Source organism: Corapipo altera, unplaced genomic scaffold (assembly GCF_003945725.1).
Source record: "Corapipo altera isolate COAL_440 unplaced genomic scaffold, ASM394572v1 268, whole genome shotgun sequence".
NCBI lineage: Eukaryota > Metazoa > Chordata > Aves > Passeriformes > Pipridae > Corapipo > Corapipo altera.
In genome coordinates, this window is record NW_020884901.1 from 5,504,367 (window position 1) to 5,531,357 (window position 26,991).

A 26,991-nucleotide genomic window follows, 5' to 3' on the forward strand; every position below is an offset into this window, starting at 1 on the left:
CAATGCTAAAGGATGAAGATCTCTCCTCTTGGCTATTAGAGCATGAAACGACCTCCCGAAGCCCTGTAAACTCTACAGCTGAGCCAGGAGAGTCCTTGGTGGAGCAGCAACGAGATCCCTGCAAGCTTCTCAAATGTACAAGTTTTTTCTCCAACCTGCCAGTGGGAGAGTCCAGGTCACATTAGCAATGATTGTTAACCACTCATTCCACCTTCTCCCACCCATTTCTGCCTCCTTCCCTCTCTCAGGAAGGAAGTCAGTGCAGTTGCAGGGATAGGGTGAAGACTCCAGGGCTCTTGCATGGTTCAGCTCCAGGTCCTTGGGGTACAAAGGGCACCTTCATGCTGGCAAGTGCCAGCTCAGACTTTGCTGGTCCTGCACTGGGGGCTGCGTTGTTTATTCACCAGCAGGATCCCAGCACCACGTGAGGGGACAAGTTAATGCAGCAACAATGGCATCAAGCAGTTTTTATTCTGTTACTCCCAACCTCGCATGAGGCTCCTTCTCTCACCTCTTACTTCATTTATAAGTGGCTGCCATGAGCGATCACCCATAAAGGAGGGTTGTGAAGAATGAGAGAGGGGAAGGCTGACGGCGATTTGCAAACCTGCCCTTTGCAAAGGCAACACCTGTTAAACAGAAACACAAACTGCCCTACGTGTGGCAACCCCAGCTCTGAAAACTGAATTAAAAAAAACTGGCTTGGCCAGTGGGCTGAGGGGGAAGGTGGCCAGAAACCCACGCTAGGTCTGCTTCCCCTTCACTGCACGTCATGTTCACTAAGGGACGCGCTCAAGACGAATTCAAGCGCCTTCAAAGAAAACATTTGTGATCCAAGATGACATTTCTGCTCACCATCCATCCCTCCACGCTGCTGCCGCTTTTAGCAACACGCGCTCGCACAGTTGGCCCCTGTTGATGGAGACAATGTAACCCAGAGACAAGGAAACAAGCGTTTGCTCAGCACAGCTACGCTACCTCCAACCACTCGTGAGAAGGTCCAGGTTTAATTTAATCCAGGTATAATATAAATCCAACAAAGCTGCTGAACTAAACTGATGCTGGAAGTCCTGAGTCAGCTCCTACAGCAGGACACGAAAAACATCTGAAGAAAAAGGTTCCAGTTCTCACCCTGCCTCAGAAACAAGGCTCAAACGTCCTTTGGTCATGAGAGTCTCTGATCTTCAAGAAGTATTTGCTGGCCTGGGATCAGGCTTTGCACATCACCTACCTGACAAATCCCAGCCAGGAGGGGGGTGGGCACAGCAAAAAAGTTAATAAATAAAAACATACAACACAACAGAGAGACACCCAGGAAGGACACAAAGACTGGATGCACTTGATCATGCAGTAAATAAGGAGTCCATGTTGGTGCAAGCAAAAGATCAACCACCAGCACAGCAAGTGCCTCTTCCTTGTGCCGAGGGCTCCGGCCTTCGGCTTCACTGGCTCTACTCCCAAAGTGGGAGCAAACCCCAGTCTGAGAGAGACCAACACAGTCACTGGTGCAAAACACAGAGACTTTAATTCAAACTACAGTGCGGGAGGAGGTGGGAAGTGCTGCTTTGGACACGGAGCAGCCCTGGGTGGTGCCACACGTGTGCATGTGCCAGGAGAGGAGCGGAGCCCCGAGAAGCCGTGACGGACGCTGTGGGAGTCAGAGGGAGGCAAGCAGGTGGCTGCCACGTGACAGGGGCACATCCCAAGCGGGCTGATAAGACTCAAATAAGAGTTAGCTGCTTGAAGTCCCAAAATACCCAGCAGGACTAATGTGCAGACTCAGGCAAGCAACAAACACAGCTCTGCACGAGCCTCCTCCCACCTCCTCCGCAGGTCCCGAGCCCAGGGACACCATCCCCAGGGAGCAGTGGCTGCAGCTGCAGGAGAAGGAAGCATCTCTCCACCATTCTTTGGTGCTGTATTCCACATTCTGGGTGTCCCTCCCATGCAGGGATGTCAACATTTCCAACCATCCTTTTGCATGGAAGCCCCATTTCCATAAGATGACCAGGAGAGATGCATTCCCGACCCTTGGGCAGACTTGGGAAACCAAAGGCTTTTGTTCAGCCATTGCTGGCCAGATGCTGCACAGCCACACAGCCATTTAAAGCATGGGGACAGTTGCCAAAAGCCACACAGCAGTGTGAGGGGACATGGGTGGAGATACTGAGGGTCTCCATGCCAGGCACGGGCTGCTCTGCTGGAGAAGGATTCATCAAGCCCCAGCAAGCACAGGGGTCTCCACCATCATTCCAGGAGTGGATCCATTCGGAAAGCCAAGACAAAACACATCTCATTCAGAAGTAAAATAGACTTAACCCCAGTCTTCCATTTTCATTTAAAATACAAGTTTATAAGTTGTTTCAGGCAGGTCAAAAGCCCTTTGTCCCCCACCCCCTGCCCAGGGCCAAGCCAGGAGCAGTCAGGACAGCAGCAGTGCCAGAAAGCTCTACTTCAGCTCTGTGGACACTTCACTGCCTCCTAATTTAGACTCTTTTCTTGCTCTCCTTCCCCTGAGCGCCTGTGAGAACCTTTACAAGAGGGAGCGAGTAGGTTCTGGTAAAAATCATGAAAAAATAAAAATAAAATAATAATTAAAAAAAAAATCATAAGCAGGTTTCTCTCCCCCTCCCCAGCAGTAAAGCAGCAGCAAAAGCTGAGCAGCCTAGCACTGAGCAGCCCCACTGCCCCCTCCATGATCTGCAGGAGTGCCAGAGGAAGGATCCCTACTGCTCCTGCTCCTCAGCAAACACCAGACCAGAGCCCTGTTGCCCCACACCCAGCCCAGAAACCCCAAGAAGAAGCATCTCCTCTCCAGCTGCAAAGCTGTGAACCACCTTGGTCAAGACCTGTGGATACAACAGCTCATCTCAAAGACAGCACCAGCCATTTCTGCCCTCCAGTGATGCTGCTGGTGTGATCCAGACCACCTGCCTTCAAGATGCTGCTGGAACTGGAAGTGGCACTGGAAGTCTGGTCCCTCTGCCTGAGGTCCAGCACAGCAACACCAGCAGGGAATGACAAAGAGAAAGAGCTTTCTCCAGGTATAATCTGCTGCCCTGGGCTATTTATGCTTTTTGTTTCCAGCACAGGGACATAAATGCATGTAAAGCCACATGCTGCCCTCTCATGCTGCCTGTGCTCCGGGGATGTCTCCCTCGAAGAGCTGGGATCATGCTGCTCCATGGGGAAATCCCTTTGCTATGGGGCTGTCACTACAATTTATGACCAAGCAGGAGCAACCACGGTCACCTTGTGCCACTGAGGCCAGCCCAGCCCTGGGGCAGCAAAGCACAGGGAGTGCAGAGGGCAGGTTGGACTCAGCCATGGATGTGTGTGAACGTGTCAGGGTTTGTACCCGTTAAGAGGGAGCCTGAGCAGTGTCTTTGCATAGCTGTTCCCACAGAGCCAGGTCCCTTCAGGGACCTTGTCTCCGGCTCCAGAGCCACAGCCCAGAAGGTTCCCAGCTTCACCTAAGAGAAGAGGTGCTAGTGGGAAAGAAAGGGAATCTTGCAGAAGAGACAGAGGGAGGGGGCTTTCCTTACCCAGAAAAGGGAGAGATGGCACCCTGGGCTTCCAACAACCCACAGACATTCCCTATAACCCCCTTTACCCATTCCAGACCTCCTGAGCAGGGAGAGCTGGCTGCCTACAGACACACACAGGCTCACACCTCACCCCGTGCGGTGGTTTCCCAAAGCAAACAGCAACAGGAAACTCCAATGAAATTCAAAAGGGAAATCGCAGTTGCCACTGCCCAACACACCCACACGTGCCTTCCTCCCCTCCACACCCCTTCCTCCTGGGAAGGGAAGCAGAGGGCCTTCGCTGCAAAGCAGCCCCTACCCAAACCCATTCCCATGCCTGGAGCTGCGCACGGCAGCCGTGGATAAACACGGCCCTGGCCTGGCCGAGGGCGAGACATCTCCGTGGTGAGGATGTGCAGGGGGAGCTGCTCAGGGTCCATCCCGTCTCCCGTGCAAGGCCAGCGAGTGCTTTGGATCTGTGGTTGCCGATGAGGATGTGCAGGAATGGATGGGCAGGGCGATGAGGAGAGGGTGAGGGGAGGAGGAAGAGCACTGCACTGTGCCTCCGCTGCTCCGGCTCCTCCCGTGGTTTCCTTAGGATGTCACAGGCTGGATGGGGAGCAGGCTGCCGAACTTAAAGTGCTGGATCACAGGAAACTTCTCCAGGCACTGTAGGAGGGGAGATAAAGAGAGGTGAATTCAGGAGACATTTCCACCTTACACAGGCAGCCAGAGCTACATCCTGCCCGCAGGGTCAGGAGGCAGCGAGCTCAGGGCAGCTCAGCCGAAGGCAGAGGGATTAGTTCCATGTCTCCCCCCACATTCCTATCAGGCTCCTCAGGCCAGTAACACTTCATAACCCCATCCCCTTCCCTTCAGCCAGAGCCTTTTGCTTACTGACATTCAGGCCTGGAGCATGAGCAGAAGCAGCATGTCTATGTCAGCAGCTTTCTCTCTCACCACTCTCCTTGCTCGAGCTGATCTCTTTGAAGAGCTTCACCTTACAAACACTGAGAACTACAGAACCCCCCAGGGAAGAGACTTTCCCTCCCCAGGCCAGTGCTCACACTCCAGGTTTGAGGCACCATCCTGCAGCCGCGAGGCACTGCCCAAACCGCATTCCAGACTCTCAGGTCTTTGATGGACAAGAACCAGTGATTCTGCTTCCATAGTTTAAGATATAATCCTATTCTCAACAACCCCTCACTCCTGAAATTCCCACCCACCACTGAACAGTAATGGATCAGAGATCAGTTATATACATCGACTACAAGGGAGCTTAGCTCAGAGCTGCTGCTTCTTCCTCTGTGCAGGGCGAGCCAGGCTGTGAGGGCACGGGCCCTTCCACTCCCCATCCCAATGACAGGAAGGTCAGGACTGTGAGTTTGTCAGTGCTTGCCTGCCAGAGCCACTCAGAACTCTGGGTTTTGAGTCACTGCAGACTCAGAGTGCCCAAAGCTCAGCGAGGGCACAGGGCAGACTCACCTCCATCACACAGAGCTCGGCAGTGTGTGTTCATCAGCCCCGCGGCTGTGCCTGCAGTGGCATCACCCACCTTCGTTGTGCTGAACAGGGGCCACAGACACCCCTCTGCACTGCAATAGGGACTCATTACCAAGGCTGGTGAGGTGGTGGCCACCTCTTTGCTACAGGCAGAGGGGCAAGTTCTTCCCTCCCTAGACAGCATGATATGAAGAGGAGAAGAAAACCCCAAACTCAGTGTCTGGGAAAAGAGGCTTTTCCCTGCACCCAGCTGAGGAACAGATCTGCTGATGGGACTCCACGGGAGATAGGGAGTACGTACAACCAAAGCCCAGCAGATACCAGCTAAGAGGAATCCATCTAGTCCCAGTAATTCCTTGGCACAGAGAGCCAGGTGGGCAGGATGCTGCTCAGCTCCCCACAGGCAGGAGGGTGTCATGGCCACACTGGCCCCTGCCTACAGTCAGCGGCCTCCCAGGCAGATCTCTGGGACAAAATGCACAACTCTTTCCTCCAGGCACTTTTTTGAAGGACAGTTCCTTCCTACCAAAGGGAGACAAGAGCCATGGTGCAGTTACAACTCTCCTTTCCATAGGAAGGAGTCTTGTGCTCTCCAGGGGGACAAGCTGGACTCGCTGCAGCAGGGGAGACCCCAGCTCTGGGGTTGGTGAGGAAGAGTGTGCTGCAGACAGCTCTTCCTCCAAGGCAGGACTCAGGCACAGGCACCCTGCCCTCGAGCTGTAGTCACAGGCAAGCAGGAGGATTTGTGCTCAGAAACCGAGGCCTACAGTAATCCCTTCGGAGCCAGAGGTCAGACAGTTGGTTCCAAGCACAAGCACACTGGATCCAAAACAAGTTTGGAAGTAGTGAAGGTACAGCACGGCTGTATCCACTCCTGGGGAATAACAGCCAGGCAGAAAACCACAAACCTCCATGGCAAGGCACCAAGGAGAAATAAGTCCTGTGACCATCAGGGCACGTCACCTTCAAAGCTTCCTAATGCTCAGAGATGCTGCCATCTCTCCACACAACCACTTAGACAAATCCTCAGAGGAAGCAGCACTGGACAACAGTGACGTGAGGGAAGAGCAGAGAGAAATGAACACCGGAGATGCTGACAGCTAGAAATGTCAGTCCAATTAGATCCAAGGAATCCCATGGAAGACCAGACTGGTTTGGGCTCCAGATGAAGAGACTTAACTACCAGTGGGAAGAAGGGGTATCCATTCCACTTAACACATCGCCAGCCCAAGAAGAGAGGAGCAAAGAAACTTTTCCTTCTGTATCCAGCAGAACTAACACAAATTTTCTGGATTATTAGAGGTACCAAGAGACAGAACCCTCCTTGCATCACATGTGGGTGAAACTGATGTACCCAACACTAGCTCAGTGGAGGGGATAAGCTTATTTCTTCTTGCCATCATCTTGATCATGCTGAAGGTCTGCTTGGGACTCAACTGGGGAGCAGATTCACACACCAAGTCCAACCTTTAAAGATGGAACTGGGACTAGATTAGTTACAATGGAAAGTATTTCCCGACTGACTGCAGAGAAGGAAAGGTCAGGAGACTCAAAAGCAGGCTCAGGGGAAAAACATCAAGGCTGCTGCTTTAACCACACTCTATTCTGTCGACTTCTTCACTTGTCTTTGATGGAGAGAATAAGAAAAGCCCTTGGACTTCCAAGAGAACACATCTTCACCGATTACATTATAAATAGACACATTTGGGATTTCATAAACACACAGAGCTGAAGATATGTTGTCTTCAGTCTACTGCCCATGCACCCTGGAGCGCCTGGATCCAGACCAGAGCTCCCAGCCACACGGACACACCTGAGCTTTCTGTCGGCTGCTTAAAGTCATCCCACAGAGGAGACAGAGGAGAGACAAAGCTTTTTAAAGGAACCAAGTCTGGGGCTGCCCCACTCCCACCAAGTGAAAGGAGGTTGTGAGTGAGCATTTGATTTTTCCTGCTCTGCTTCCAGCCAGTGACCCCTTGGCTGTGCTGTGCCTCCACTCAAACCCTGTCACGGTCAGCACCGTCCAGCACCCGGCGCTTCCCAGCCAGCTCAGATGTGTTACAGAGCTGGAGCCTCCACCTGAGTGTCTGATTTCACCCGATCTCATTACAACGGGGCATCAGAGGGGCAGGGAGAAGGGAGGGGAAAATAAATAAAAGGACACCTTTGCCAGTCAGACAAAGCAACATCGCAACCCCAAACCTTCCTTCTCTTTGCCATCACACACTCCAGGCTCTGCCTTGAGCTGGACAAAGACCAATGTCAGCACTCGGGGGCTATCACTGACTTCCCTTCTGCTAATGTTGGCAGTGGCTAATTGGAGAAAGACTGCACTGGTGAGGGCTACAGAGCTGGGCACAGTGAGCAGAAATGCACTGGGAGCCAGCAGCAAACAGACCAGACCTCCAGTAGTGACTGAGTGCCCGGCCTGAAACACCCAAAGGATGAAGGTTCAGTGACTCCTGAACCTTGTGTGTGTGATTCCCAGAAATCAGCCAAAGAGATCCTCCAGCTGTAAATGTTGGTGTAACCTGCATGGCCGGGCACACCATAACTGAAAGCCCTGCCCAGCCACACTGCCATGTCCACATCCACATCCACCCTCCTCTCAGCTAAGCCAGGCAGGAACTGGCTGAGCCAGCAGTGGGGTGGGAGACTCCCCAGAGTAGATTATATATAAAGATATAATATATCTATATATAAAGAACCAGTGAGGACCCCTCACAGCAGGAGTCCCCCCCTCTCCTCTGCCCATCCAGGTGAACACAGGCACCACGTAGTGCCAGGAGAAGACACTGCTGCACAAAAATCATGTGTTCTTAGGACTGGTCAAATATTCCTTGAGGAAAAAAATAAATTTAAAGCTCTTTGGTTGACTCAATGTTTTTTACACCTTAGCCTAAAATTGTGTCATTACCCTTCCTGGTAGTTTTTGCATTCTCTCCTCGACACAGCCACATCTCAAGATATTTCTAGAAATCCACCACTACTGGATCCAGCATTTTCATACAGAATGTCACCTGCTACTCAAAACAGATTGAGGCCTCCAGAAAAGGCCATGCCTTGGGTGCACTTAGAAGAGCCAAACTATCTCCCAGTCTTCAGAGGATCCCCAGGCTGTGCTGTCCCCAGCCAGGGCACAGGTAGATCTGCCAGCACAGAGTGGCCCCAAGACATCAGTAGACATGAACACTGCACCGTGGGCACACCACTGCCAAGTCCCTCCAGTCATGTACAGGTGGCAGCCACCACATGGCCCAGGGCATGTGGGGCACCAGGCAGGAGCACCTGAACATCCTGGGGCATGTGGGATGCCAGGGGAGTATCCAGAGAGCTGTGCAAAGGAATTGATCCAAAGGAAAGGAAGGACCATGGCAGGGCTGCCAAGGTAGGAGCAAACCACACTGATGCTCTAGGATTCAGGGGACTCACGTTTCACTTTAACAGCACTCACAGGGTCTTCCCTTCAGACCCCCCAGCTCTCACAAAAAAGCCTCCAGCTCAGGGTTTCCCAGCAGGCAGTGTCTCCAGCCCTTGAGAGGGAGCTGTGAACAGGGGCAGCCTCAGAGGGGCAGCCCAGGGGCACCTCCCCCTCTGAGGAGCAGCCCGGGGCACCCCTCCAAGGAGCAGCCAGCCAAGGGGGTCGACCCCCAGCCCCGCTTCTCCTCCTTGGAGGCTGGGAGGAAAGCTGAGCTGGGGGCGGAAGGAGCCAGCGGGCCTGGGAGTGACACCTCACAGATTAGAGAGGTATGTGGCCTGGAACCTAAACACAGGATGTGCAGTGCAGAGGAAGGGCTGGGGGAGGGAGCGGCAGTTCGGCACAGTTTAACCCCTTTGTGCGCTGGGCCTGAGCAGAGCTGTCCCTGAGCCTCAGCCCCGTGTCCCAGCAACAGAAGCAGAGTCTGTCACCAGCACAGACCACAGGGGGTGGGATTAACTCCTTCAGGCACCACTGGGTGCACCAGGGAGTTGCACCATCTCTGCTCCTTCAGCGCCCTTGGCACAGTCAGTGTGTCCTGCAGAGCCAGCACTGTCCCATCCTGCCCAGCAAGAGATGTTCCCTCCAGAGGCCCAGATGTGGCAGTTCCTGTCCTGCTTCCTCAAGCTCAGGGTTAGCTCGAGCAGGAAGGATAGATAAGGGAGAGCCAAAACTGCCCGGTTCCTCAGGTCAGGGGTTCACCAGGAAAGTCTAGGGCAGCGCCAGTGCTGGTGGGCAGAGGGCTGCCAAACCAGGGAGGTGGCTGTGGCCATGGACAGGACATGTAGCAAGGGGAGATCAGTAGCAAGCATTCAGCCTGCTCTGGGGCCCTTAAAACATGGGATGACAATTTAAACTAAGTCTCTTCCAGCTGGTAAAATAGTGGGGGGACCAGACGGATAAGGAGGTCAAGATATCAGCCCTAATTTGTAGGCCTGAAACCTGCACTATGGGAAGACAAGAAATGGCAAAAATCATGTCTGCAAGGAATGGCCATTTTGAGATTGGTTTTGGGGCAAACACTAGGCAGGCAGGAGCTTCCTTCTAGCCAGCAGCACCTGAACTGTCCAAGGGCTCAGTGAGCAAGGGGCAGCCAATGACTGTGACAGGGTCCCTACACCAAGGAGCAGCACAAGAGCTGACCCACAGTGCTGTGGAGGGGAGGAGGCCCAGCAGCCTTCCCCTGCTCACAGTGCTCACCTCTGCCTTGTACATGCGGATGAGGCCCTGGTTGACCTTGGACCAGGAGGGCACGGCGCTGATGTTCCAGAGCTGGTTGGAGTGCTCGGCAAAGGGGCCCGTCTTCATCTGAAAGAGACCCGAGCACAGGGCTGAGGGAGCCGGGCCAGCCAGGAAGCTCGTGCACCAGCAGTGACTCACGCTCACACTCTCTCCAAGCAAACATTCCCACCAAGCCCTGTGACCCACGCACCAGCCACCTCACTGCCACTTCCCTCCCTCCCTCCCTCCGCGCTCCCTCCCGCTGCGGCCACATCACATGAAGCCGTGGCAATCCAGTTCCCCTCCTTCCCTGATAAAATTAAGCCTTTTCCTGCCACGCTTTCCTAATCAGAGGTCCCCCTGCACACCTCCCTTTTAATGACTGCATTAAAAAAGCCCCACATAAGTCCCGTTCTCCCCTCCAGTAGAGCTTGGCTCAATGCTGTTCCTATTCTACCCAGAAACCTCCCAGTGCAGCTCTGCTGGGCTTTCCAAGAAAATGACTCATTCCCCATTCAGATCAACAACAAGCAGCAGCAACAACCGCGCTGCCTTCCCTGAATACAGAGGGCAGTGCAGGTTGACAGCAGCTCTGTGTCCACAGCCCACTCCACACCTGCCTCCAGCTAAGGAGGGCTCTGGGGGAGGCAGGAGCAGAGGGGACACACTCCAGTCCTGCTCTCCAAACCAGCTCCAGAACTGTGAGCTGCTGCCTTGCAGCAAATGCTTTACATATTTCTATTTTTATTTTTTTTCATACTCCAGTGTTTCTCCTCCCAGGGTGAGCAGTTTGGAGAAGAGAGGGCAGGGAGTGAAGCTGCAATCAGGGACAGTTGCATGTAGATTCCCTGGGTAGTTGTCTCCCCTTCTTCTCCATGAACAAAAACAGACCCTCGGGGAGAAAAAGAAATACAACACAGCCACTCTGACTGAGCGAAGTTCCCATGACATCAGAAACCACAAGGCCGAAGCTCACGCTAAAAAGGAGCGTGGGGAGAGAGGAATCTCTTGGACTCTCGTTCACGACTTGGGGTTTGAACAACTAACCCCTTCCCTCCACGCACACACAGGCCGGGAGAGAGGGTGGGAAAAGAGCCTCCAAAAGAACCTCTCTGTAAAAGCAAGCAGAGCCAATCAATCTGCTCTGGGAAATTTCTGCAATGCCTGTGTGGCACCAGCCTGAGGCAGAGAAAGAAAGAGAGGGAAAGGGTGGGGGGACCCAAAAAAACCCCCACTTCTTGTGACATGTTTCACACCCGCTGACCTTGGGGTGGGAGCACCAGGGGAAGTGGGTCTGTAGCTCTGCCCGGTGCCGGGAGGGCGCGGATGCATCTCCGCTTCCCCTCGGTGGTTCCCAGGAGCCGGGGGATGATGGATGAGCCGCTTGGCCATTCCTGCTCCCCTACACCACACGCTTTCCTCGTGGGTACAGGATGAAACGTGTAAGCACACAAAGCACGGTGCTCACCGACAGCGCCGGCGCGTTATCCAGCGCCGAGATTCGGCACCAGCAGGCACCCAAGGCCAGGGAGCTCCGTGCCAGGCGGCTCCTCAAAGAACCTCCTCCCCGCACAGGAGCTTTGGTTGCATGAATTTTGATGCCAAACCTTCTGCTGGCATCACCACCCTTCAGAGGGGCACAGTTTGCACCAGCCACCACCACCAGGCTTTGCTTCTCTCCCTTCCCAAGCTGGAGTGAGCGTGACAGAGTGTGGAGGAGGCGGGCAGGGCTGGCATGGCCATCGCTGTGGCCCTCCTCACCCAGGGCACCTGGAGAGGGATGGCTTTGCTATGGCTTCACACTGGGGAGGGAAAAATAAGAGGGTTGAGAGGGGGAACAAAAAAAATCCATCTCCTTCCAGCCACAAAGGGCGAAGAGGGAGAGCTGGGGGGGAGAGCGAGAGGCAGCGAGAGCGCTGCAGTCCCGCAGTGACCCCAGGGGAACAGAGTGAGTCAGAGCAGCCATATTGAGCAGGAAATTACTCACAGACGCGGCGTTCCTGCCTCTCGGTTCCCAAGAGAATCGGCCTTTTGTAAATGGTTCCTCTGTCAGTGCAGGGGGGAGGGGGACGGCTGAGGCCGTGCTTTCCTGTCAGCTCCTTCCCTTCCAGCAGAAACCCGAGCCCTCCCTTCCCAAACCTCCAAATTTAGAAGCCAGATTGAAGCTGAAATTCCTGCTGCCTGCCCTGAGCTCTCTGAGGAGCATCTGGGGCGAGTGCACTGAACGCCCACAACAGCTGGGGGGCACCCAGCACCCCTCATCTGCACACACACAGGCAGCCCTGCATTGCTGCCCTCCACAGCCCCTGGGCAGAGATGCTCCAAATGCACCTCATCCTCACACCTGCAGGTACCACACACACCCCACAGCACACTTTGACAGGCAAAGGCAGCAGCAGGGGAACAGCTTGAGTCCCAGCCAGCTCTGCAAACCTCACCCTGTTCCAGAACCATGTGTTCAGGTCCAAAACCACCCCACAGATTTCTCAACACCAGGCCAGCTCATGCAAGGCTCACTGCCGTGCCTGAGCGCAGCTGTGGGGAGGATGCCGTGGTGGGATCAGCCTGGACATCATCTTGCTGCTGCTTTAAGAGCCTGAGGTTTAAATACACACGTGGCAAACACCACAACAGGGGCTGAGAACAATATCTGCTCAAGAGAATATTCTCTCAGTTGACAGAAAACAACCTACCTCGGTTGTAGCCTGCTGAAACAAAACCTGCTCTCATGTCAGCAAGACATACCAGACCCACTACGGGAACTGCTGTGGTGTTTGCTATGTGCTTAACACCTTTAAAGGAGAGCTGTTTCCAGCTGACAAGCTCAGAAGAAAATAATATCGTTCATTTATTAAAGACTTTAATCCCTTCTATCTTTTTTCCCTGCTATTATGTTTTGTTGTTGATTTTGGAGAGAAAGCGTTGGGAGGGTGCTGAGGCTGCCTCACCCCCTCTAGTGGCAGTTACAGCTTTCCTGGGCACTTGGGAGGGAAAAAAACCAGATTTTAAAAGCAAAATCTTTATAAAAAGGAACCCGTGCCTGCATGGAGGTGGACTGAACATACCATGCATTTGGTAATGCAGGTTGCTGCTGTCCCTTAAGGCTCACGGCAGGAGGCCCGAGAGGAGGGCTCCTTGCCACCAGGTGGCACTGAGGAACTCGGCAGAAACACTGAATTCCATGATTCCCGACAAATGTGCGGAAAAAGGAACTCAAATCACTTATTTTAAAAGCCTGCTAAAAAGCTGACTCTCAGCAGGCAGAAGCAGCGTGACCTGAAGCAGCAGGATGGTGTTGGGTATTTTAAACTTCACCTGTCATCTGGGCGCTGCAGAATTTTCTACACACATGTCAAAAGATGTGTTTTTCTGTTTCTAACAGGTCAGTGCACTATCTGGATATTAGAGGCCCAAACTAAAATAAATCTTGGACCATCTTGGCTCCTGCTTTCCTGTCCTCATCTTGATCTCTTCCACCAGCACCTCTTTACTACCCGTGGCGTGATTTATCTTGGCATTAAGGGTTAAACCCTGTGAGGTGCTGAGTACCAACAAACCCTACCAGATTCAGCAGGACTTGACACAGCACCTCCTGGGGTTTGGGCCAAAGGCTCCTATGAAGATTTCCTACATGAAAGGCTAAGTTCATAGTCTGTAACCTCCCTTCTCATCTAATCACTAAATTAGAGAGGCAAGGAGGGGGGGAAGTGAACAGAACAAAGGGGAAGAACCGCACTCTGTCCTTCAAAATTAATCCCATCAACTCCCTCTTGCCAGAGACAAGAAATCCCTCACCACAAGAGAGCGGGTAGTTCTTGCTCTCCCTCTCCAGACTGTGAGGGAGCCGGGAGAAGCACAGCTGGTTCCTCCACAGATGCTGAGGGCAGAAAGCCCTGAGCTCCCTCACTGAGACACTGCCCATGGCTGGCAACAAGCTGAAGATCCCCAGTCCTGAGAGAGCTGCCAGCTGGGTGAGTCTCAGCACACCCCCTGCTCTAGGTCAGTTGCAAATAAGGTGCATTTAATGGGCTTTTGGTAGAACCTGGAGGAGAAGGAGCAGCACAGAAGTTTGGGAGCATGCCCTAAGCAAGGGGTGGCCCAGGGCTGCCAAGCAGCACCCAAGGGCTGGAGGGAAGGGAGGCTGTCTTGGCAAGCCCAGTCAATTTGCAGCTCCTACTTCATCTTCCTACAGTATCTGCAGGAACCAGCCTTCTCCATCCAAGTTCCCACTGACTGATCCAAGGTTATTTGTTTGCTCTTGTTACAACTCCCTTCAACTACCATCCACAGCCCATCCAGCCTAATTACACTTTCCTCTCAACATCCCTGTCTCAACTCATTCAAGGAGAGCACCTCAGACATGCAACAACAGTTCATCTGCACAGTTCCACAACAGCAAACAAAGCAGCAAAGGAGGAACAGAAAACCACAGCCAGAGCCAAGTATCTGATGCCAAGAGAACGTCCCTGTGGGACAAACCTTCCACTCCTCACCTCTGTAATGAAGAGGATGCACTCTAGGAACATGAAGTCCTTATGGTTTTCGTTTACCACCTTCTCATCAACGAAGTGCCGAGGCTCCAGACTTGGATGGTCTAAAAAGAGTAAGAGACAACAGGAAACAACCTGTAAGGCAGCCCCCTTCTGAGACCAAGTTCAATCAGGTGCTGTCCTGCCCCTCTTCCTGAAACACTATCTTCCCATCAGAGCTCTTCAAAAGTCAGCACAGAGCTGCTCCCTTCTATCTCGTCTCCCCCTCCAGTGCCTCTGCAGGGAGAAAACTCCCCAGGGCAGAAAATGCATTTTCTAGCACCAAACCCGAGACTCTCCTTTTAAAAAGCTTGTAGTCATTGCAATAAAGACAAATGTACTGTACAAGGAACACTTCCATCTCCCAACTTAAGCAACCTGCTTTATTTGAAAAGCTGAGGGGGAAAAGAAAAAAAAAACCAATCCCAAAACTCTTCTGCTGCATTAATGCACAAATTTGACAGATTTGAATTTAGAAGTCAGCCCCAAGTCCCATCATCTCTGCAGCCTAGACAGATGGGGCAGAGGGCAGGCTGGGACACGAGAAGATCTGTATTAGTACCTATCAGCTGGGAACTGCCCCATATGAAAGGCAGGAACTGGAAGTCATCCAAGCCCCACACGCCCTGGCTGCCAGCAGGTTCCATCCTGTAGGTCTTCTGAAGTTTTCGCATCACTTCCAGGTACCTGAGACCAAAGAGAGAAGAAGGGTTAAGACAAGGCCTTCTTCTGCCTTTGACTTACATGAGAAGAACAACCAGTCTGGAAAAGGACACAGCTTTATCCTTTGTAAGCAGGACCTCCACATACAGCACAGTACATACAATATATATTCAGCTCCTTTGCCATAGGAAGCAGCCTGATGGTACCTGACACCAAATTCACAGAGAAATCCAGTGGCAGGGGTTTATTTCACCTGCAGTGTCTTACGTTGATACAGATCTTTCCCCATCTCCACTGTTATTTGAAAACATTGACAGTTCACTCTCCTTCAACAACTTCCAAAAGAGCTCAGAAAGTTTTCCACCTTACAGCAATTGCTACTTCCACTTTTCAGGTGGAAAATTAAAGTGCTGTTGAAGGAAATTGTTTCCATGCCACCAAACAGTGATACAGCTGGGATTAGATCTCTGGACTCCAAACACCCAATCCACCAGTTTCATCACTACCAACTTTACCTCCTGGGCTGGAAACACATCTAGAGGAGCAGTGGAAGCCTGCTAGTTGCATGGATTTTTTATTTTTGATGCCTGAAGAAATGTTACATCCACTGATCAGATATTCCTGCCTAGCACAAAACACAAGAGCTTCACCCAGAGAGCTCAGTAACTTGTGCTCAACTAAAGTAACTTTCCAGAAGGACACTCAGCCTCTGATAGACAAGGGGCCATCATCTATTTTGGAGATAGTTATAACAGGTCAGTGTACAGTCCATTAAAAAGTACATCTGCTCATAATTTTGTCTAAAATTGGCTTCAGCTTTCCCACTCTGCCCTTTCCCCCAAACAGCCCAATACTTCCAGCCCTTCTCCTCCCATTACCTCACCTGTTAAACACTTTGAAGACGATGGCCATCTGGTCGTCCACTCTGAGCACACCAATTTTGCAGAGGCAGCAGAGAAAGGCTGCAAATGCAGCTTCGTGCCCTGGAGTGAAAAGACATGAAGAGACATGACACTGGTGTCTCTGGCCCTCAGGACAACCTTTCTGTGGGCGCCACAACAGCTCTTCAGAAATCACAGCAGTCACAGTCCTCTCTCAACCCTGTTGTCACTATGAATGCCTTGAGCTGACGATGTTTCATCCTCATGCAGCACCCACCCAAATTATACCTACTAGACACCCATGAGTTGATTATTCACTTTGAGAAAAGACTCTTAAGGAAAAAGAGCTCCAACACTGGGCATGCTGGGAGCAAGGCAGGGACTTTCCCAGGAGCTTGGCACAGCAGGGGAAGTGGAGCACCGCAGAGTCATCTGCTCAGGGGATGCAAGAGAACCTCACATCTGCAAGTAAACAGATTTCCTCCCACTTCAAAAATATCTCTGTGTCAGAAGGATGCAGATCCCATGACACTGCCAGGAACAGTCTGTCCCAGAAGGTACTGGGATCTCAGGCTGGGCCCCTGCAGCTTGGTCCTCCAGCTAACAGTAAGGAAAAGAAACAACCACCAAGGAAAAGAAATGGGCAGCAACCCCAGAAATGTCTTTTAGTGGAAGGGATCACGGAAGAAGGGAGAGTACAAGATCAGCAGCTCCACACTATGGGCAGGTGCAGCTCCCAATGTAGGAACAAAATGCACCTACGGTCTGGTCACTATGAGCAAGGACACGGGCCTCTGGCTTGGGACACACAGGAGGGGAGAAGAGGCTGAATTTCCTTCTGAGCTGACCAAACCCCATCCAGTAAGTCCCTTTCCAAGGACAACATCTCCCCCTGGTGCCAGTGAGCCGCAGCCAGCGCTGCACAACCTCCAGCTCTTCAGCCTTTTACCCACAGCCTCCTCTTCCTCTCCCTGCCCAAGTTTCCTTGCACCCACAGCATCCTACTCTCCTGCCTCTTGGTGAGGGCACAGTTGTCCTCCAGAGAGAGGAGCAGAGTGTGTAGTCAATTCTGTACTCGCTGAAGCCAGTGTGGTTACTTCAACCTGCAATTCACTGCCTCCTTAGGTGCAAAATGCTTCTACCTTCAGATTTCAAAGACCCTCTGTAAGCAGCAATGTCACTTCTAGGGAGAACCAGAGCTCAGGACACCTCCCACTGAACATGAACTCGGTTCTCACTCTAGTTCCAATTCAAGCCATTATATTTTATCCCTTTAAAACTGCCTACTGCAGGACACCTGCATGCAGTGAAGCAGTTTCTACAACTATTCCCAGAACAGCTTGGTTCCCATTTCCTCCAGTGAGATGTGAAAGGGTGTCACAGCTCTAGCACAGCTCCCAGCCCCAGCTCTCAGTCACAGCCCACACAGGACAGAGGGGTGAGGGGGCCCAGAAGGAAGGTGTTTGTTTCAAGCTGGAACTAAAAAAAGTGGTAATAACATTTAAATTAATGCAGCACCAGGCTCCAAAGGGTCCCTTCCCAACTAGCCCAGCCTTGGCCAGTGTGCAAGCCCAGGTACCTGTGCCATAGTCAATGCGGGTGGAGTTCCCCACGGATTCCTTCAGGTACACAGCCACTTCTGGGGCAGCATCAGCCAAATGCTTGGGAATCACTGCTGCCACCAACTTTTCTGCTTCCTGAAAGACACAAGACTTCCCTGAGTGAGTGCAGATTTGCCACAGTCCCAAGGGACAAGTCACCCTGTGCTCAGCCCCTGCTGCAGTGGGGGAGCTGCAGTGGTGCTCTCCTGCAGCGCCCAGAGCCAGCACGAGAGAGGAGCAAACCCTCCTGTTGAAGAAGTCATACCCAGAGATGGAAAAAGTCAGGGAAAACTTGGCCTGACACCTACCCAGGCCACATGCATCCTGCAGGACAGAAAAGCTTCAGCATCCAAGTCCACTGACCCAGTTACCCAGTGAGCCATCTCCAGGACAAAAGCAGCACTAGAGCAGCTGCAAGGGCTCTGCTGCTGAGACTGGGACTGTGCCACCTCCAGCACCCAGTGCAGGGCAAGTGCTCTGAGCTGGAGGAAGCTAAGCAGTCTCCCCAACACTTCTCTGATTTTGTGACACAGTGGGCAGTTAAAAAGAAAAGGAATTCCTTGGGCTTGGAGAGCCCTCCAGGCTCATCCAGAACTTGGAGACCCAGCCAAGAGCATTTACAGGGCCCATATGCTCTCACAAGAGGAAAAGACAAGCACCAGGCCAGGGGTAAGTGATTCATTTCAAGAGGTGGATCCTTAACAGCTTATCTGGGCAATTCCTCCACAGGCTGCTTGGCTGCCACACAGCGATGGAGCCATTCTGCCATCCCTGCTGGACACACCGCCCTTCTGTGGGTGCTGCAGGTACCACCACACAGGAAACACACACTCACCTGGTCTAGTTTGGCATACCAGGTCCTGAAGGCTTTGTTCCCAAAGCGAGAAGGCTGATCCACTGGCGGGGTTTCATCAATCCATCTGTCAAGGGTGTTCAGCAGAGCCACCAGCTTTTCAATGGGCTACAGAGAGCAAGAGGATGAGGGGTCACAGTGGCATAAACCAGAGCAGTCCCTCAGCTCTGACACCTCTTCCCTGCATTGGAGTCATTAAAGCCCACACCATTCTTTCCAGGGCTGGCAAGTGGAAATGGGATGTGTCAACCCTCCTCAAAATGCAGGGGGGCTGGGAAAACCATCCTTCCCCTCAGGAGATCAGTCCAGTACAAAGACCAGCATGAGGCAGACTCTCCAGTTGCCCCCATAGTCTTTCACGAGCTGTAACAGCACTGTGCTCCAAACCCTCTCAGAGAAGACCTACAGCAAGCTCCTGGCTGTGGGGCACAGAGGCTGAGAAGGAGGGAAGTGCTACACAGTTCAGGAGCCTCCAACACAAAACTCAGGCTCTGCATCTTGAGGGCCCTGCGTTCTCCACAGGATACAGCACCGTGTATCCTCACCAACAGCTGATGATGTGATTTAAAGGCCCTTCTCAAGGCTCTTATCATTGTCCTGAAGTGTCTCTTAGGAGCCAGGATTAGCAGCAATGCTGTTAAACCACCACACGCCTGTACATCAAGTCAACCTTCCCAGCATGACTCCTGTTGCTTCAAACTCCTACCAGCCAGGCCACCACGGCAGGGATCCCTCAGCCCAGGGATGTGGCAAAACACAGCCTATCCAGGGGAAGAGGCAGCCTGGTTTGCCCACCAGTGCTCCCATCAGAACAGGCAGGAGAAGAAGCTCTTGGCTCCCAGAGAAATGTCTCAATACAAACACGAAGCTGATGGGAAGACAACAGCAACAGCAAGACAACAGTCATGATTCTTACACCTAGTTCTGTAAGTGAGGAACATGTATAGGATGTATGAGAGTGGCCATGAAGGAAAAGAGAGGTGAAGTAGGTGACACAGCATCTGTGCTGTCAGACCAAGGCTGGCCAATGCACACCCTCTCCCTGTGTGGGGAATGGCTACACCCCACACACCAAGAGCCAACGCCACAGGCAGCATTTTTAGCAGCTCCAGACACTTTTAGGAGGCTCTGCTGACAACTGGTCAAGCCTGCCAGAGGCTCTGGGATTCTCCTTGCCTGACTCCAAGCAGCTGGAGAGCCGTCAGCCGCCACAGCAGCTGGCCAGGCCCCGGGCAATGTAGGCTCCTCTGTCTCCAGAGGGGATTCCTCCTTCAAGGGGACAAAGAGGACAGGCGGCAGCAGCGGCTGGTTTGACTTTGCTGGAGGCATCGACCATGTGAAGCCGGCTGGTCTCCTGGGCTGTGGTTCAATTCCTCACGCTGCTGCTGCTGCTGCTGCCGGGAGGACAAGGAAACAGCAGAGCCCAGCAAGTTTCCAGCCCTTGAAGTGCCACTGGAAGGGGGTGGGCAGAGATGGGCACGGCTGCAGCTGAGGATTGCTCCCGGGAGGAGGGGTCTCATGGCACACACAGCCTCCCACAGACACTGACTCCCAAGGTGCCACCCCAAGGACATGGTGGGATCAGCCAGCGGGAAGCGGGATCAGGCAGGAAAGGGATCCACCTACCTCACAGGACCTCGGCACTTGGCTGCTGAGCCAGACTAGAGGCTGGGACAAGACCTGAGCACACCAGGAACACAAAAAAGCCAAGGGACAAGAGAGCCAAAAGCTCTGGGTGGCCTTGGAGCCATTAACAGGCCAGTGCCCCAGGTACGTGCAGACTGAAGCAGCACAGCCCCCTCTGCTCCAGCTCCCTGCTCCCAAAATGCTGGAGGAACCCAGCACATCCCCACTGCACTGGGCCAGGTTTGGCCTCAGCCCTACTCCTTCCTGGCTATCGCATTCCCCTCCAATTAAGCAACAGCATCCCCAGCACTGGGCTGCATTAAATAATTAAATCGTGCTGGTGATTTATCCGCCGGCACCAGCAGCTCATTACAAGCAGCCACCGTATTTCAAACCCTCTCCACGAGCACTCGGTGCTGCCTGGATAAATGGCTGGCACGGACCAGCTCCTTCCCTGGGGAGCAGACTCCAACCTCCCCTTCCCCACTCGCTGGCTTTAAAGGGATTAAAAGCCCAGCCCCAGTGAACACGGGAGAGCAGGACCCAGCTGCCAGATCAGCCACACCGATAAATAATTAAAGAGATGCAGCTCATTTTGGGCTCAAGGCCCTTTGAAAAGGGGGTTACTAAAAGAAGCAGCTTCCCATTGTCCAGCAGAGGAAACCTGTACATCCAGGGCTGACCCCTGTGGGGGAGGAAAGGAGCCTGTGGGAACACAACCATCAGCACCACTGCAGCCCTGTTTTGCCTGGCTGGGCTTTTAAGCTCTATTTTTGCTTTACCTTTCCAGTGATCAAAGCAAGGGCAGCCTCCCCCCTGCTCTCCTTGCTCTTCTCATTGTGCTGATTTTGCATCTCCTTGACCCTGAGTCTGCCACCGGTCCCAAAGGCAAACCACAGAGCTTCCTTTGGAGCACAGACCTGTCAGCAGCTCTCAAGAGCAGGAGCCAGGCAAACAGAGGTGCTGAGGAGGCATCACAGCAGCCAAAGCTGCCCATGGGGGCCAAGTCTGCCCCTCTGGGCTCTTCAGGCCCTGTCAGAGGGGGGAGCTGCTTCCCCCACTTCCCTCCTGGAAGCAGAGCAAGCCACAAGGCCAGCCAGTTTGCAGCCAGTTTCCCCCAGTGCACTGGGCTGTTGGAAGGGAAGGTCTGCTCCTCACACAACCAAAATTAACCTCCTCCTCCTCGCTGCACTTCTCCTCTGATCCAAGTCACTGCTCCAGGCCGCAGCCCCGGAAGGATCCCTGCATGGAAAGCACTCCCTCCAGGAGGGGAAGGCAGGTCACAGCCTATCACTCACACAACCTTGTGCCAGACAAAGTGTCTACACCAGAGTCCTAAACAACAGCTCGGCTATCAGTGCCTGTCAGATGCCTCCAGCAAACCCCAGACAGCTCCACGGAATGTTTCAGTGGGAGCACAGCAAGCTCAGCAGGTCTCCGAGGGGGCTCAGCCCCCACAGGATCCAGCTCCTGCTCCAGCAGAAAGGCTGGTATCGACACATGCTCTCTGGAAACCATTAAGCTTCTCTTTAAAAGCTGAGCAGAACATATTTTCCTTTTTCTATTCCATGGCAAAGCAATACCAGTAAGTCAGAGCGAGGATACGCGTTCTGCACAAAGGATTCTAGGAGGTCATTTGCCAAAGGAAGGTGTCCCTGGCATTTGATCAGGGAGGAAGATGGGATGGCACAAAAGCACATCAGCAGCAGGTACAGCAAAAGAGAAGAAAGCTGAGCAGAGATGCAAGCAGAGGCCACGAGGGGCTGAGCCTTTAAAAGCACAGATAAGCAGTTTGATCTACAAAGCAGCCCCTGTGAACAAGCAACCTCATCAACAAGGCAACCCTGGGGATGCTCCACCTGGGCCTCAAGTCATGGGCTCCTGCTCTCCTCGGTGTGAGGGGCATGAGATTTGTTCCCTGCCTCCTCCCAAGCAGTCGGGATCGTGTCTCTTGTTTGTCACTTGGGCTGGGACCATGGACGGAAAACATTCCCTCCAAGAGGGTCCTGCTGCAGACACAGCCCTGGGACAGCTTTTCCTGACAGCTCAAAGGCTTGTAGGAAGAGGGTTGGGGTTTTTTCCCCCCACTCATTGTTTTGCTCGTTTTTAACGCTTTGTTTCCCCAGAACTGCTCTGTGAATGGTTGGAAATAAGCGAGATCATGACAAAGACAAAACTCAAAGGTGAAACGCAAACAGCAGAAAGCAAGAGCAGCATTTGACAGCAGTTCCTACTGAACTGAAGGAACAAAAGGTGGGCACGAAGCCTGTTAGGAAGGGGCTCATTATCCCCATTCCCCTCCATGAACTACAAGGGAGTTTCTCATTCACATGCTGGCTCCTAGGAGGGAAGGCTGGACTCAGACGTGAACAACTGGGTTAAAGACCATCATCAGCTGCCTTCCCACACCAGAATGAAGCCATAAACACACAGGGCCCAGTCTGCTGCCCACGATCTCTTTATATCATTCACTCTCAGCTTTCTTGCACCACCATGATCAGCAAAAATGTACCCAAAAATCTCCTCGTTGCAATGCAGAACAAGGGAGGGGGGATCCAACATCCAACATGTGCTCTGTGGACTGGCAGCACCCAGAGAGCCCTCAGGGCAGCAGTGACACCAGTGAGGGTGCCTGTCCTTTCCCTCTGTCTCCAAATGATCTCACCGTGAACCGAAAAGGTGAACAGACATCAAAATTGGCCATGGCAACAGGCAGGGCCAGGTGACAGCCACATTCATACAAGGGGAAAAAGCAGGTCCTTTCTGCTTAGCACCTTGGAAGGGGCAATCCTGCCCCTCAGGTTAAACCTCTCAGCTCAGCCCAGCTCCCTGTGAGCTCCACAGCTCCCTCAGCACGACCCTTGGCAAGGCAGGTGCAGCCAGTGATGTGCCTCGAGGTCACAACTGTCAGAGCAAAGCTTGCACAGCTCAGCTACAGCCTGGGACGAGGACACTGGTGCTGTTGTCACAGTCTGAGTAACGAGGAAGCCCAGGGACAAGGAGAGAAGTGACTTGCCCAAGGTCCTACAGAAAAGCCCGTGGGAGAACGGGAAGGGTAGAGACATTTCAGCCTTTTGCCTGCAATTAGGAAAGAATATCACATTTTTGAAGCATCACTGACTGTGAAAACAGGGCAAAACGTGTCCTTTCTGCACCCTCCTTTTCCCCACCAGTTTCTATCCACTTGTAACTTGCTCAATTTCCCATCCAGTGAGCACACACCTCTGCCTCCTGGAGTGGGGATGGCAGCTTGGCATTTGCATCCCCAGGCATAACCCAACCCCATTTATTCTCCCTGGCTCCCAGATAAGCTGCCAATTCATTCCTCACCTAGGAAATATTCACTGTAGAGCCAACTAGGAAAAAAATAAAAAATAAAAAAAAAGGAAAAAAGGCAGGAAAGGAGAAACAAGGGGATCCAAACTCTTCTCCTACCTCTGACACTTTATATTCACAGGTCAGCTTCTTGCCCCTGACACCTTCGTTCAGGGTGAGGATGAAGCCCATGTAGTCTGCGTACGCCTGCGAACACACCGAGAGTGCAGGGCATTAGTGAGTGCCCACGGGCTGTCTGAACACAAAACACAGCATGGGAGCACCCTAAACCCCAAGGAAACCCTTCCCAGCACACAACACTGCTTCCTTGGAGACACCCGGGGGTGCAGAGCTTGCTGTGAGGCCGCTGCTCTTTTTGGCAGTCCCGGCGGCAGAAGGCAGATGGTGACTACGCTGAAAATTACAGAGAGGAGCATCCTAAAAATGCTCACATTGACCCCAAAATCATTCCCTCAGCTCCTATCGGGTCAAATTCAACCTCCTGAGCTCTGCAGAGTCTCAGCTGTGCCAAGGCACCCTGCTCCTCCCAGACCTGCACTGTTATCTCCCCATTCCTCCTTGGACTCTTCTCCCGTGCTCACACACGATAGGGAACTGGGACACAGCCCAGGCTCCTCGCTGCTCCTCTCTTTAAATTTGCTGCTTTTGAAGCACCATCTCCAGTGCAGCTCCACAGCAGCCACTGTCACCTCCCCCTCCTTGCACCAAAATCCTGAGCAAGAGCAAGTCCTTAAACCCAGGAGACTTAGACTGGAAGCTGCACCCAGAGGTTTGCTTGACACCTGGATGCAACTTCAGCTTCTTTCCAGACATCTCAGATCAGTCACTGAGCAAGAATTTGGTGGGACAAGTCTGGGCCAATACCCCAATCCCTCAAAGGCAGAGAGGGGAGAACCTGCTGTTCCACCAGCTCCACACATGCTGTAAACAAAAATTATCCTGAAAATTGAAGGCCTTGGCTCCAGAGCCTTTTCCAGTACAGCACAGTGGGAAGGCCCCAGGACCAACCCAGGCAGCAGGACCATGTTCAAGGCGGGCTCAAACAGCACTGGGTAAATCCAGTTTGGGTATAAAATACAGGCCAGGTGGGACTAAATAGTCACCAGGTTCCTGTCCAGCTTGTTGGGAGGGAGCAGGAATCATTTTTAAGCATCTCTGGTCTCCCTCAGCCTCTGGGCTCTCTCTGACTCCCTCCTCCACACCTCGCTGCCAAGTAATTTTCCTACAAACAGGCACAAACCCATTAATTTCCCATTCCTTGCCCAACCCTGCTTTACCTCCTGGCTGTTCCCAGAGCAGACCTGGCTGCCACTGAAAGCCCAGCAGCACTTCCCAGTTTTCCCTGTTCCCAGAGCCATACCTGAGAGCGCTTCCACTTGGCCATGTCAGAAACCACGTTTATCTCCTTTTTGGGGATCATGAAGCATTGCTGGACGGGAGGAGCCACCTCCTCAGAGGCGCCTGGGAGATGCAAAAAAGAGTTAAAACAGAGGCAGTGGAGAAGAAGAAATCCTGTATCTTCCTTTCTTTGAAATCAACGTTTATTTCTCAGGAGATACAAAGCAAACAAATCCATCCCAGTTGTGATATCTCACCAAGTCCTCCTCACCAGTATCCTCCTAATCCATAGATAACACACTCCTAAGGCTGGGCAAGCCTTCAGAAAGCAGCATTATGTCTGTTTTCATCACTAAAGATGCATTTCCCACTGGGACACAGAGACTGGTGCAGGAGATAACAAAGACAACATCCAGCCAGTTTAGTTACTTCTGTCTAGTGCAGCCAAGCCTCAGGTCATGTGGGAGCACTGAACTCTCCTACAAACTTACTGAGCCTTGGTTTTAGGTGTTAACTCCGACCTGCATTCCTCTAAAAAGGACAATTCCTGCACGGAAAATCTGGAGGAGTTCAACAGAGGCAGCCCAAGAGCTTGGGGGATGTTGGGACACAACCTCTTCCAGGTGGAAGCTTTGAAGATTATTTAATTCAAAGCTCTCTCAGAGTCTAGGATTTAATATTTAACACAAATGTGAGCTGTTAACACATTAGATGGGCTCTTTTCCCCAGCACCTGAACCCAGGATGACTCTGCAGAGCCAGAAAAGCTCTAGGAGGTTAAAGGTAGTTTGTATTTTGCTCCTGGTAAATGCAACCATCAATAGCAAGAGGCTGTGCAGAGAGGTCTGTCAAGGAACCTGGGTGCTAATGTCAATCTATGATTTCTGTCAGAGCCACTCTGTCCACCTTTTTAATCTCAGGTTTTCTGCAGGCACTTGTCCAACACCAGCTGCCCTGGGACGTTCAGTGACTGGTCTCCACATCTCGGCCACTTCAGGCACTGTCTCCCTAACAAATACCACCAGCTCTAACTCCTTAAAGTATTATCAACTGCATTCACGCAGAAAGCACCGCCCAGAAGCATCAGCAGCCTTTTTCCACAGTGCTGCCTGGCAGGCAGATCAGATTAAAAGGAATCCAAAGTCCCAGGAACCACGCAGAGCCTGCTATAGATTTGTCATACAACCTTTGACAGTCATCTGACTTCTCTGCCTTTCACCTTCCCCATGCACAGAACAAATTCAGCCTCATCTCCTGCCCTGGGGTGTCACAGCGTTTGGCTCATTCCTGCAAAAGTTACAGAAAAACTTCCAGGTACAAGGATGAGAGGAACAACACGTGATGAATTTCAATGAAAGGCACGTGCGTGTCTCTCTTCTGAAAATTCTGCACACAACTCACAGCGACATCAGGATGGAGCTCTGCTTTTAAAAGTGTTTATAACATGAAAACAACGAAAAACTCCCAAGCAGTGGCATAAAAAAGCAAACAACTGATGTGTCCATGATCGCAGGTGACACATAAATCCCGGGGGGGGGGCCAGGGCAGTGTCCTGGGCCGGGGATCCGGGTGTTTGCTCTTCACGGAACTTTATCTCTTTGTATTTGTTTCTCAGCCATCGCTCCTTCTGACCCACACTTTGTTAAGTGCCTCTTGGGAAGGAGACCAGGAATACTCACGGAAGGGCTTGCAGGGGTTACAGTGTTCTGGGATGAATACAGGAGAATCCAAACCTACTGGTGCGATGGAGCACAGCTTGATGACGAGAAGCAGCTTGGACTGAGGAGACCCTTCCAGGGGTGTGTGGTGGTGCGGGGAGGGGGAGTTAAACTCGGGCATCCCACAGCACACGCCCCCCGTTCCGCGCGGGAATCAGTCAAAGAACTGGGCTGGGGGTGACAGGGACCCCCGATCCGGAGGCTCCAGGGGTTCAGCCCCGACCACCCGCCTCGCTCCGGGGCTCCGTCCCTTCCCCACCCTCAGCAAACGCCCCCGCGCTCCCCTCGCCCCGGGCCGGGCGCTGCCGCCGCCGCCCCCCCGCACCCTGGGCCCGGCGCCCCCGGGGCGCAATGCCCCGCGGCCGGCGCACCCCGGCCCCAAGGACAGTCCCCTCGGGGGTCCTGAGCGCAGCCCCCATCCCGGTCGGCCCCGCAGCCCCCCGGCCGCCCCTCACCTGCCCGCCGCTCGCTCTCTGCCATCTTCCCGCAGCCCGGCCCGGCCGCCCCTCACCTCCCACCTCCGCACAAGCCGAAGCCGCCGGCGGCCATCTTTGAGCAGGGCACACCGCCCGGCCCCGCCGCTCCGGGCACTGTCAACCCGCGGCGCGGCCCCTCCCGGCCACCGTCGTGCCCGCGCCGCCATGTTTGTGTGGGGCACGGCCCTCCCTGCCCACACAGCGGGGGAACGGGGGCGCGCGGAGGCGAGCAGAAGGATTCT

At 53.0% G+C, this 26,991-nt stretch overlaps 1 protein-coding gene across 2 annotated transcripts; it reads right to left on the reverse strand.

The window, feature by feature from the left end:
- Positions 1-994: 994 nt before the first annotated feature.
- On the reverse strand, positions 995-26,848 carry PTPA (protein phosphatase 2 phosphatase activator). Of its 2 annotated transcripts, none has more exons than XM_027650037.1 (10): positions 26,729-26,848; positions 24,579-24,679; positions 23,318-23,404; positions 18,239-18,364; positions 17,382-17,499; positions 15,805-15,904; positions 14,821-14,945; positions 14,223-14,323; positions 9,709-9,816; positions 995-4,196 (listed from the first exon to the last, which is right to left on the reverse strand). In XM_027650037.1, the coding sequence occupies exons 1-10, from the start codon at positions 26,751-26,753 to the stop codon at positions 4,122-4,124; spliced, it is 966 nt and encodes a 321-aa protein (XP_027505838.1). In that variant the 5' UTR covers positions 26,754-26,848; the 3' UTR covers positions 995-4,121. The 2 variants fall into 2 exon arrangements, with proteins under 2 accessions (XP_027505838.1, XP_027505839.1); XM_027650038.1 differs by having other exon boundaries at positions 26,785-26,806.
- Between the last annotated feature and the right edge of the window lie 143 nt (positions 26,849-26,991).